This window comes from Alosa alosa, chromosome 9 (genome assembly GCF_017589495.1).
Source record: "Alosa alosa isolate M-15738 ecotype Scorff River chromosome 9, AALO_Geno_1.1, whole genome shotgun sequence".
NCBI classification, from domain to species: Eukaryota; Metazoa; Chordata; class Actinopteri; order Clupeiformes; family Clupeidae; genus Alosa; species Alosa alosa.
The window spans coordinates 10,332,797-10,346,174 of NC_063197.1; the positions used below are offsets into that span (position 1 = coordinate 10,332,797).

The 13,378-nt window shown below is 40.9% G+C and overlaps 1 protein-coding gene across 2 annotated transcripts in view; it reads left to right on the forward strand.

Moving 5' to 3' along the window:
* Positions 1–11,948, forward strand: part of negr1 (neuronal growth regulator 1) — a 116,261-nt gene extending 104,313 nt beyond the window's left edge. For both annotated transcript variants that reach the window (XM_048252217.1, XM_048252218.1), the window contains one exon: positions 10,578–11,948. In XM_048252217.1, the coding sequence (XP_048108174.1) occupies positions 10,578–10,678 (101 nt within the window). In that variant the 3' untranslated portion in view covers positions 10,679–11,948. The remainder of the gene's footprint in view (positions 1–10,577) is intronic.
* The last annotated feature ends 1,430 nt before the right edge of the window (positions 11,949–13,378 follow it).

Consider the following 13,378-nt stretch of genomic DNA (forward strand, 5'->3'; position numbering starts at 1 on the left):
ATTATCCAGCCACCTTTCACATCTGCGGAGGCAGGAAATAGAACTTGCGTCACTTTGAGAAGATTCAATTCAAATTAACAAGTCTGCTGGCATTTAGGGTAAATAAAGAGCATGGTGAGGTTGCCCCAACGTAGTGTAAGGTTTCTATGTCTGCAAACACAAGCCGTTTGTGATGCAGTGAAGGCCATCAGGAGCATATGTATTCCAGTTATTGCTGAGAAGATTGAGTATACTGGATCATGGACATTATATCCAGTTTGCATATAGAGTCACTATAGGGCTTGTTAGCCATGTTGGCAAGTCCATTAAACTCCCTTTGGCTCGTTATCTGCAGCTGTTGTAGCAGGGTTTCCAATGGCAAACTGGCTCGCTCCCTTAAATTATTTCTGTGCAAGATGGGGCACTTTGCTGTAAAAGTGACAAATCTCGTTCTCAATGTGACAAATTATTTCATTAAGATTTGCAAGTAGTTAAATGCTGTCTGACCAAAATAGAGACAGTCTCCATGAATCAGTCCAGTGGAAGGGGAGCGGGCTCGTCAAGGCAGATCGATAGCAGCCGGCCCGGGTTCACGACCCCTCCGCTGCACCGACCTCGCTATCACCCCTGCGTTGGAGCTTTTCTTGTGTTGAGGCCATTTTGATTTCTACGAGTAAAGACATAGCCGCATTGCTTTTTTGCTTTAACCGCTGTTTTTTTGTGGCATGTGTAAAGAAAGAAAGAAAGAAAGAAAGAAAGAAAGAAAAACACCCAGAGAAGTTTTCACTGTCAGTGTGCAGAAAGCAGCACACAGAGAATGTGTGAGAGGTAACAAGCAGGAGTCGGCGGGTGGTGGAGGCGCTCGTGTCTGGACGAGAGCGACGGAGAGAGACAGAAAACGAGAGGGGAGTGTGAACGCCGCAGCTGGGTGTCTGGGTGGCTGCACGCGCTGAGGTCAATATTCAAGCCTCATTTGTCAGGAAGCGTCAAGCAAGCCCAAGCAATAATTTGTGACCCTGTGCCAGTGAGAGGGGGGCTGAGCGAGGAGGTGTAAAACGGCGGCCTGCCGCCCGCTGCGCACCCGCCCGCCCGCCCGTGGAGGCTGCTTCCTGACAGCCCTCGTAGTGGTGCACGCTAAAGTGCAAGTGTCACAGGCAGGGATGTGGTATTTATGCAGCCGTGTAAGTCACACACAGATAGTGTCAGAGTGTCACCGAGGATAAGCCAGCCGAAGAAAGGATGGATTTGGGAGTGATAACATTTAGAAAGCTGGCTCGCGCTCTCACTCTCTATTTGTGTGTTTGTGTGCAGTGACAAGGTTAGACAAGGTAATGAAGTTTGCTTTTGGACTGACTGACTGGTCACCAAGGATTTTTCTTTTGTAATGCTGAATTGGAAATGGAAAGTCTGGATATCAGTGAAATGCTTTGAATATCAGTGGTCAAATGCACTGAAATCTCCAACATCTCATGATTACTGTAAACTCTGGACTCAGAGAGACATTCACCATTCACTGTTTGATTATTGTTATCTCTAGTGTAGGAAAATAGAATGCCATGATGGAGTGAGTATAGATAGATAGATAGATAGATAGATAGATAGATAGATAGATAGATAGACTTTTCAACCCAAGGGAAATTTTAGGCATCCAGTAGCTTATACAACCATAACACAACACACATACACATCTCACATACATAAACATCATCACTCACAGAAATGTAAAAATTAAAGAGCATGTGAAGTGATTACAAAGGTTTGGTATGGACTGACCATGTGATGCATTGACCATGATAAGGTGCTATGGTAGAGTGCAAAAGGTGCAATGGTGGTAGTGCAAAAGTGAACAGGGCAGTGCATGTCTATTGTCTTAGCCAAGACAGTCCTTTATCAGGCCGGCTATGAAATCTATTGTCAGTACTTGACATTCTGAGCATCTGTTTACCATTGGCGACCCGCAAATAACTAAAACAGCTGAGTGTGTTTCGCACTGGAATGCAGATGAAGTGGATTGATATGCGGAAATGTCAGGAGCTGCACAATGGCAGAAGATTCTGGAGGATAAATTGCCATCTCCCTTGTCTCCTTTTAACTGTTTGTAAATGATCCTCTTGCTTGGCCGGAGATTGGGAAGCTCTGGCTGAATTGATTTTTAGTATGCGGAGGGAGGCCCACTCCCTCCAAGGAGCGTTAAATAACCCGGGAGCTTGAATGAATGCAGCTTACTCAGGGACACTATAGCTTTTATCTCCACATCCCCAGGGCTGCAAGCAGCCAGGCGCTAGAAATAAAATGGAGCGGATTCAGGGGTCCAGGTTCTCATTCTCTCTTTCTTTCTATTTTTTTCTCTTGCTGTGCAGTGGAAAAATATTTCATCCGTTATGGCCCTAAGGTAACCCTTAGTCTCCGGCTAATAGAGCAATAATGTATATGGGCAGGCACACCTTACCCCCATTGACTCGTGACCTCCCCAGGTCAAACCTCCAGCAGCTGACAGGTTAGCATAGCGTAGCGTAGCATACATCTCCGTGCTTTCACCTGTCGTAACTCAAAACGTTTATATGTATATTTAACGAGATATAAAAGCCATATGTGCATTTGGTCCCCTCCCCTTAGAGCTTTCACTCGCAAGCAAACGTGTCTGTGGGATACTTATGGGGCTATCATGCGTAACAGCTATTAGGGTTCTGCTTACTGCCATCGCAAGCAGTGCCAGCGATGTTAATCTTCCCGGCAGGTACTGAGTGCAAAGTGTTCTTCAGCCGTCCCCTCTAGTCCGACCGGGAGATAAGTGACCTCTGCATCAGCGGGGCCAAAATCTTCCTCGCCGGTCAGGTTACAAGCGAATCAATTTGAGCCCTAAACCATGATGAAAGAATTACTGTGACGGAATATCAATACGAGCGTGTTATTCGCCCGCTTAATCGGTTTCTATAGGATCTTTCCAATTACGTCTGGAATATTTTCAGTCTTGTTTAAAAGTCTTGCGCTTAGAGTTGTAATTATATCTGAAAAACACAGATCTTCAAAACAGCTTCTTATGCAGTGATCACTGATAGTATTTACTTAGTATGTGATAGAGGCAGCCTTGCATCCTCTATAGAGGCCTCTGTGGATGAAAAGAGAGTATCTGCAAGCACCATGCGCTTTATGTCAGGCAATGAATTAGTTTGCTGGTAATTATCTAATGAGCAATTTTACACACTTTGTTTAATATTTCATTAAAATGTTTTCGGAATTCTAATGAAAGCGCTTACGCTTTCAGAAAGCAATATGGCATCATTATAGTAGCAACTATAGTGTCAGCTCTAGTTTACTTAAACACACCCTTGTGAGTTTGTAAAGACTCCACTGAAGGCAGTCTAAAATAGTAATAATCAGCATACAGTTGAACAATAGGTTCTAATTTACTTTTACCATAGCCTGATACCTAACCCTGAAAACAGCATCTCTTAATAACTACAATAACTCACCTGGGTGTCTGTGTGTGTGTGTGTGTGTGGGGAAGCTCTAAGGGAAGATTTGACCGCTGTACCACTAAATATTGCTTTACCAAAAAAGAAAAGTCACCTGATGTATTAAGTTATCAATTTTAATATTTCCCAGTTTACATTGCTCTGACTATACTGTACTTTATAGTGTCACTGCAGTGGGCTAAGGGAAGTCGTGTTTGAACCCATTTAGATTAGTTTGGCAGCAGTTTTTTAAAAAGACAGTAACTGACTCAGTGAGACATATCGGCTGCATCAGTGTGTGAAGTTTGATGTTGATTTCAAATGCACAGCTTCCCAATGTAAAGCCCATATGTACAGCAGCCACTGGGGTGTTGAGTCTGTCCTGCTTTAATTTGCCTGGAAATGACCTCTATTGGATTTCCCTGCGCTCTCTTTGTGCATGGAGTCTCTGTGATGTCTTAAAGAGCCCCACTGTGCTGCTGATTAAGTCATGCTCAAGGCCAAAGAGACAACTATGCCTACACACACACACACACACACACACACACACACACACACACACACACACACACACACACACACACACACACACACACACACACACACACACACACACACGTGTGCACACCTCTTCTAAGCTGCTCACATAAACACACCACCATGTAGCTCCCACACCCCCTACCCCTTCATTTTCCATCTGATGTGAATACTGAAGGAAGTCGGTGCCTCTGTTGAATTCTCATAGGGATTGACTGTGTGCTGATAACCCAAAGGTACAGTAAGATCTAAAATCAGCTTCACACTACTCTTCACCCTGTGAGCGCTATATTTAGCTCTCTGGCGTAATTCTTTAGGTTCATTACGGCAAAGAAAACATACAGGTTCTGTGTGAGATTGTATTTTAGGCACACTTATGTACATGTTAACATGTGCATATATTCATTTGAGGCAGATTCCAGTAATTGCCTTAGCGTTCTTTTATTTATTTATTTTTTGACAACTACATTCTCACGTTGCTTATTAGAGCCTGCTATTGCAGTCAATTAGTCTTGATTCTCAATTTACTCGGAATTAACTGCGATATACCTTTTTGTCCTAATCCTAAATGAAACTTTGATGGTACACACACCTGCTCATAACCAAAAATAGATATACCTGCCCCCATTTTGTTATGATCTGGCTTGAAAAGCATGACAAAAACAAAGGACACCGTATTAGGGCAACAAAATTGGTGATTTATTCTGATAAATTGATACAACGCAAATGTGGTCAGACATAACAAAAAGTGTGGAAACTAGTAGAGTTGGTAGAGCGAGTGTGTGTGTGTGTGTGTGTACTGTATAGATGAGTGGGATGTGTGGTGCTGCATGTTGCATAGAACAAACACAATAAGTCATGGCCACTGGAACACAGACTACACACACACACACACACACACACACACACACACTAGGCAGGGCCAGCAGGCCATCACAAGTCCTTACCCTCCTAACCTTGCACCTTACCATCACCCTACATCTAGAAACTATCTCCAGAGACTTTCTAATGATGAGACGCAGCACTCAAAGATTCCTCCATACTGTAGAAATGCAGGGCGTCCCCATTCACTTGAATAGGAAAATAGTTGCCCTATAAAAGCCCAAAAATGGCCGGGGGGACTTGCCTAAAAGGTGTTTGGTATCTCACTGTCCACAGTGTCAACAAATACATATACTGTGCACATATTCATTTGGTTAATATCACTTTTACAGTTATAGATTTTGTTGCTGAGATGTGTTTTCTTTGTCCATATCTTGCTTATAGTGGACATAATATGGACGTAATGAGTTTGTAATGTTGACTGTGTCTGGAACTGAGGTATGTAGTTTGCGCTCAAAAGAAGTGTTTCATCTCACTAGTACGGCCCATGATTTATTTCAATTTTAACAAGTGTGTCTGGTTGCATGCTATCTATTTACACAGCTGATAGTCAGATGTAACATTGAGCTGGATTCCTCAAAGCTAAGACTGCAGGAAGTGATACATTGTAGGGTTAAATCAGGTTTGTTGTGGTGGTTTGTTTCAGTTGACTGAGATTCAGGACTAGTTAATCGTGATTTGATAGTTTACAGAGAATCAGTACTTGTTAAACAACTGTTCAGTTTGTCATTAAAATGACTCTTGCCATGTATAGTCAAACTACTAGTGTAACTAAAGTCACTGCTCACACTTGTAGAGGTGTATGTCAACAAGGGCATCACACACTGACACATCATTAGTATATATATGTATTATAATGTTTTAATGTGTCATGTATTCATATATCATATTGTATAGATTGCTGTTTAACGGTAAATCTGAATCTGAGTGAGCTGTTTGTTTGCTAGCGTATCTCCTTGTGTGGTATTTCAGCCATTTGTGCGCCTCTGCGGAGACTTTAGTAGTTTTTGTTTTGCCGCGTAAGCTTATCAGGGATGTATTATGTGGAGAGAAGTGAAATTCCTCTCGGTAGAGCAGTTAAAGTTGAAGTGAGCTGTATTTTTAGAGCTAGGCTGGACACAGGCACGTTGAGCATGCTGTAGGGCCAGTGTTGAGAAGTGTTTCATCAAGTTGGCAGGAGAGGATCAGGGAGACTAAAAGTGACCGATTGATAGCTGAGGACAATGAACCTTTCACTCAAAGACAACCCTCGTCCATCGCCTCCAAAACACTCCAGTGCTGCAGCAAGGAAATCTCCAAGACTGTCCAGAAAGGAAGACAAATGTCCACCATCTAACCAGAGTAATAAAATACATCAAGTTACTACTCCCATGTTTAGGATCTTGTCCCTAAAGAACAAATGGAACTAATCCTAAACTCAAAAGAACAAATGGAACTAATCTTAAAGTCAGTTTAATTTACCTGACTGTCATCATAGAAGGCAGTGAACATCCAGCATCAATCCAGCAATCATAGGAAAACGATTCTCTCTGTATTCGCTGCTGTTTGTTGCTCCACATTTAGCTTGCCAACTTACTGTTATCATTCCTTCCCTAAAGATGGAATTGGAGTTACAAACACCCATTTTTTCTCCAGATGTAACAGGGGAACCACAGTTTGCACTCTCTCTATGTTTAAGAAGGCATCAGCATCAGTGAATCCCCAGAGCCAAGTGCATAGCAAAGCTTTTAGCCGTTGAGGAACCATTAGATCTCTCATTTTGTTTTCCAAACACTCTCTAGAGTAGTAACGTTGTGCTCAAATGTATTAACAATTCAAAGGAGAAACAAATACAAATCTGAGATCTGATTAGAGGATGTCGCGAGAGACTAATTGTTATTCTTCACTTGTGTCTTGCTCATCTAATTCTCACAATTACCATAATCAAGACTCAGTGCGATGTGTGATTGGGTGTTGAGGTAATTTAAACTCGATTAATAGGATAATGTAGACCCAGACATGCAAGATTGGTCAGTTGGTTGTCAAACTGAGCAGATTAAATAGCCTTGGTTTAATTGCTGGATGCATTGTCATACAAAGTCATGGATTTACTGATAAGACCAAATTTGCTGATTCATTAATCCATCATTTGTCCCATTATCCAGTCTTATTCTTCTGCATCATATTGAATAATAACAAAAAAAACTTTCTACTATAATTTCTTACTATAATTTGCTTATTAGAAATAGTACACTAACACTAGACTAGTACACTGAACTCGTAAGATTCTGAATTCTGGTCAGAGGCAGAGATGAGGTTATGTAAGAATATGGTGTCAAATGCATGTTATGCTTGACAATTTATGCATTGTGAACTGATTTATGTATAGCACCGTCCACATTGATTGACACCCCGGGTAAAAAATAGGTGTGAAAATCATCTTTTTTTAAATAAAAAAAAATAAGGAATTCAATCTTGAAGTCTAGCAGTCTAGTAAAACCTCATGAAGGAATTAATATAAAAAATAGTCACAGTATAGCACAGGATGCAACATATGTCACCCAGTCTAAGTATATAATCAATTTTGAAATATATCTAATTACGTAATCAATGTTACAGTTTTTTCTGAATGCTTAAACACAACTGTGATTCTTATAGCACAATTTCTAAAACTATTAATACTTATAGCAAAACTACTCACTGAGTTCGCAAAACTAAAAGCACAAACACTGCTTTGCACTCAGTTTGCAAATTTTTAACACACACTTTGCACAACTGTAGGCACAATTCACTGCACTTACACTATTTTGCCAACTCTCTGGCACACTTTCTCATGTGAAAACTGTTTTAGATAATTAGTTCACTTTGCAATCAGCCTAAGCACTATAAATAAGCCACAGGTAATGTACAATGGGTACAATGGAGGGAACAGGAAGAGTGAGAAGAGAAAGAAATAGCCCTTTTACAGCAAAAAAAACAGTCTCATGTGGGGATATTGTCATCTCAGGCCAGGATACGTCATTCCAGAATATATTTTTCCCGGTGCCTTGGACTAGGACATTGCATGTGATGTAGACGGAATTTTGAGAGAGATGACCCGATGTAGACTGATTTGTTTTGATGTATGTAAATAAACACCAATACTTACAGTAAAGTTTGGATCCCTGTATGTTTACAGAACTATGACAAAAGTATGACCTCAAACTGACATAGTCTACCTTGTGCACAGAGAAAGCAAAAGCCAGATGTGTTTTTTATTCAGACCATCAGTGTGTAGTTGGCACATTGTGTGCTTATTAATGTGATGGCTTGTGTTTACTGTTTGATACGAAAACACCATTTTTACGAAGGTGTGAAGAGTTAAGCAAGGTGTGTTGGCTTTTGCAAGAGAACTACGATGTTTTGCTGATTAGGTGAGAGTTTTGCCATTTGTGTGTAGAGTTTTGCAAAAAAAGCCATAGTTACAAAAAATGTGCTTAGGCAATCAGAAAAAACTGTAATCTCACAACATGTCTCAGCGTCATCAATACTGTCAGCTGGTCATCCTCTTTAGGTTCTATAAGTGTCTTACTGGTATAAATCACCAAAGTCTCAAACCCACTTTAATGGATCTTTTTGAAAAAATATTGTTTGCAGTCGCCCTACTTTCCTAACATGTGCGCAGCCCCAACTTGTGTGTCATTGATGAAACTGTTGCTGGGCTACTTCCTCAGGGGCTATCGGCTGTGAAGATGATACACGCCACTGAACCATATAAAATCATTGAGTTTGCTTATACATAAAAAGATGCAATCTGTGTCAACAAGGTTTTTATGAGTAACCTTGCAGTAATTGCTGGGAAGGTTGCTATTACAAGTGCATTAACTAGGACAGAGACAGGGACCATCCTCAAGGCAAACCATGCACTAAGTAATTAAAGGGTCTGAAAACATAACACACTTTCTGAGTATGTATGTAAATGATTTGAAATAAGATTTGGAAAAGACACTCTGATAAGTTATGTTTGAGTTTGTTCATTCTATTTCGCTCTGAACGGATAATGAAAGGGGAGCCATGTTGTTTAGCCCAGAGTATGTGGACAGAAGAGTTCATTAAAACGGCAAGTGTTGTTGCAGGCGGCGGAGGCCCCACAGCATTGACTGATTTAGACGCAGTGGGACATTAAACAAGTACAAAATGAAGTGCTGCGATGGAACTGGTCATGTGACTGGCCGGCCCCGTTAATTACTTCTGGTCCCGAATAAAAGTTGCAGAGACTTTGAAAGCCGAATCATTCCTCAAATGAAGGCAATTATGCAGAGGTTCACCCAAACCAACAGATCACGCCGGACAGCTCACTGGGCAGAAAAGGCCCACAGTCCTTTAGACCTTCACTGGCCATATGCTGTTTCCCACTTTTGATGAAGAACTCCTGCCTAACTGTTGTAGCAGGTGCTTATGGCACAAATTATTTTGTTTCATTGGCAGCACTGGAGAACAGAAAACAGAGAACCATGGAGGAGGAGGATGGAGAGAGGATGGAGGGGGGGTAAAAAAGAAAGAGAGAAAAAGGGGGTGTATGGCGGAGGATATGAGCTGTTTCCATGGTTACCATCTCCCTCTCGCAGCCTAGCAGAACTGTGTCATTATCCTGTGCTATGGGTGAGGGTTGAGTGAGGCTGCCGTCTGCGGAGCAGTTTCCTTTCCAAGCCTGTCCATGCATTTTATATGCACTCGCTTGCTTGCTCGCTACCTCCACAAATTCGCCCTGCGATTCAGCCGCCTCTGACTCTGTTTGCTGTCGTTTTCGTTCTGGAGAGTTGCAGTTTGTCTCCTGGCAAACACTAAATATCCAGGAAAAAAAATAAAACGTGTGGCATTGTCACAGAGTGTTTTTTTTTTTTTCGTTCTTTTTCATATAAGAATAGTTTTAGTATAATGCATCTGCTGTGAAGCCTCTAATTATCTGCAGTTCATACAACTGAATAATCAATGGCACTGTAATGAAAAGCTCATTTATTGAAAAAAGAAGTGCAATGATCCTTTCTTTGTTGTCAATACATCATACAAAAAAAGCAATCATGTTCTGCTCAAGTTGAACAAACACAAATAATCTCACTCACTATGCTTACTTGAGTGTGTGTGTGTGTGTGTGTGTGTGTGTGTGTGTGTGTGTGTGTGTGTGTGTGTGTGTGTGTGTGTGTGTGTGCGCGTGCGTGCATGTTAGTGAGTGACCGTATGGGTGTTTGTGGGTGTGTGAGTGTTTGTGTGTGCATTCACGTGTGCAGGTGGGTAGGTTCACATCAATCATATAAATTACACACTCTTTGTAAATAATTGCACCCTTAAAGCAATATTATCCATGATTGTGTGAAGTCATCCTTGGACTGCTTATAGGCCATCCCAGAAATGAGGATGAACGTTCAGTAAAGTGGGTTGTGAGTCAGTGCCTCCGAGCTTTTCTTCATATTCAGCATCCAGCATCACCGGGTGTCCACAAAAAACCCCGCGAGTCACTCCAGAGAGGCTGTACAGGAGACAAAAATCGTTAGGTCTCAGATCTGAGCATTACAAACGGGGAAGCATGCCACACAACACACAAACAAACACACACAAATAAATGCTCGGCTGAATGTCTGCAATGAAAATAATGTGGCTTTCAATATAACTGTTGTGAGATCAATGGCTGCTTATTGGGGGGAGAGGAGGCATTTGGCAGGCTCTGAAGCAGGCGTCCTAATCAGTGTCTCTTGTTTTTGTTCACAGCGCCCAACACGGCACCATATGGGAGCACGGGGAGCGCCGGCGTCCTGCTGTCCTGCCGATACCTGATCCTGGTGCTGTCCTGCGTCGTCACTGTTTACTAGTCCACAGACGGCAGCGCCGCACCGCACCGCGTCGCTTTGCGCCGGCCACACACAAAATGACTGTAAAGGAAATGCCCTCCAGCGATTTCACCAATCTGTGCTGATTGCCGGGCCTAATCTGGTAGTTTGTTCAAAAGCAGTGTGGGATATAATCAGCGTTACTTGTTTTGGGGATGGTCATTTTTTGCTTTTGTTTTTGTTTCTTTTGTTTGTTTGTTTGTCTGTTTGTTTTCTGTTTTTGATTTAGATTTTCAGTTTTCTTCCTCTGGAATTATATCCATTGTAAATAGTTACAAAATTGTTTTTGGGGTTTTTTTTTCACATATTTTTCTGATTACCCACTTTGTGAATCAGTTCACATTGTCACCCCCTCAAAGCAACAATCCTAGCCATACTTTTCCACCGATGGAGGAATGGCTGCTAATTGGCTCCGTGTTTGTGTAAGAGACTGGGAAGAGTGCGCCAGAGCATCGTTTGCATACTAATGTCAACACTGTCACCTAGGTCCTCGTATTCATTTAAACCAAACCATTAAGCAGCCACTGACCTTCACCTCCGAAGCCTCTGACCCCAGAATAACACCTTACATCCTGCTTGATCTGGGAGAGGCCTCCCGTTTCCTTTCTTTTCTTTTCCCACTCACGTTTGAGTTTAGTCAAATGGCATTGTGGGTAATTTTGTTATTCTGAATCTTCTGACACAATATCCCAGGTCGATTGCGGTTTGGGTAGTATTGTGTCTGAAGATGTGTGTGAAAATGAATGAATGAAAATGAATGAGAGGTAGAAGCAAACAGATGATTAGACGTGTGAGAGTGTTATTGCTGAGAGTGGGACCATACAGGTATGAACACTTAATGAGTCTCTAATGGATTCTTAGAACATTGCAGCATCAGCAAAATGCTCCTTTCTGAAAGCTTGAGGAAGCAGGACAAAAACAGAGGCAGAAGTCACACTAAACAGGCTGAATGCACCACTGGCTATCTGTTTAAGCGCCAATCCCTACGATCCAGAGTATTACTTTTTTATTTCCTTTTTATCCATCCAGAATTTAATTATGAACTCAGAATGAGAGAGAGAGAGAGAGAGACAAAGAGTCTGCCAGCAGCAAAATCCTATCCGTGCCAAAAAAAGTTAAAGCCAGTGTGGAGATATTGTCGTTTAACTCCGAAAACAGATTGCTGTGTCACTCTCTTTCCTCCTGCTCCATTCATAAAGGACAAACAGAATCAGTGTTTAAACCATTACCTGAGTGGAAAAGAATAGGATCACATGGGTTGTTCACAAGAATGAATTATGTGTTAGATTATGAAAGAGTATTCTCCTGGCCTATTTGTCTCTCCTTCAGAAAGCACATGCACTGTAAAATATTAGCACACTCGACATAAATCAGTCAAACAGGATGAGCTGACAGGGTTAGGTTATGCCAACATGTAGTGTCAATTTTGTGTAATAAACTTGACACTTCACATTGACATAACTTATTCTAAACAACAGAATTACTTGACTGAGTTCTTTTGAGTTTGCTAATCTTCCTTTACAGTACGGGATTATGTTACTAGTGTTCTCAGAGTGATTGGGGGGATTTGACCAGTATTTATTGTGACTGAATATATCACCATGTCTGCTGTTATTGTAAGTTATTTTAATTTTGTTTCAAAGCTATGAGGGATTTTACTTTAAATAAAATGATCAGTATGTTTCATTTGTTTGTTTGTGAAGAGATTTATGATGGGTTTTTGCAATATATTCTGTTTGTTTATACAGTAAATATGACATAATAGATATGGAGGGAGGGGGAAACATTGTTCAATAACCTCATTTAAAAAGCATTAACACACATCGAACAAAAATGTGAAATGATTATCAAATGAGAGAAGTACAGTAAGACATAGTTTACAATGTTTGTCTGTTATTTTAGATGCCATAAATGCAGTTGGTTCTTGTCAAATAAATAGATGAAAATGAAGAAAAAAAAATATTTGTAATCCAATTATCTACTTTTTGAAAACTCAGAGGATGTGAACCAGTAACATACTGTAGAAATGAGTCACTTGTGTGTATATTTGAAGGCAGTAGAATTCATTTTTTATCTAACCTGTAGAAGCCAGGGGTAAGCTTTAGTATGACCTCGACATTCCTACACACTCGCTGTGTGGGTGACGATGTGCAGAAAATATGGTTGTCCTGCATGTCAAATTAATGTCTTTTAAAGGTGGCCAATTATCACAAGACGATATTTTAACCAGTTTCAGGAATGTTATGATGACGCGATTTCATTACATCACTGGGAATGTACTTACCATGTATTGCATAATAATGGTTTTCTGTTTCACCTACTTCTGTTGAGTATAACTGTGTAACAAAATATTGTGAGACTGTTTTAAACCTGGCACAGTGGTGACTGCACCGTAGAATGGGGTCTGTGTTCTCAACACCTATGTTAATGGCTTTCAATGAGTATAAATGTTGTTTCGTTGTGAATGAACCCATGTTTACCCTGTGAGTATTAGAGTTGACAGATCTATACAGACGCAGCATATATTTGCATAAAAAAGACATCTTAATCAACTCTGTGTTGTGCAATATATTAATACAGCCTAATTCATCCACTAACTTCACCTGTAGCAACAGATTAAACTCATAAGAAGAAATTCATTCAAAGCATTTGTATTAAAATGGCATTTTGGAGGTGAATGTC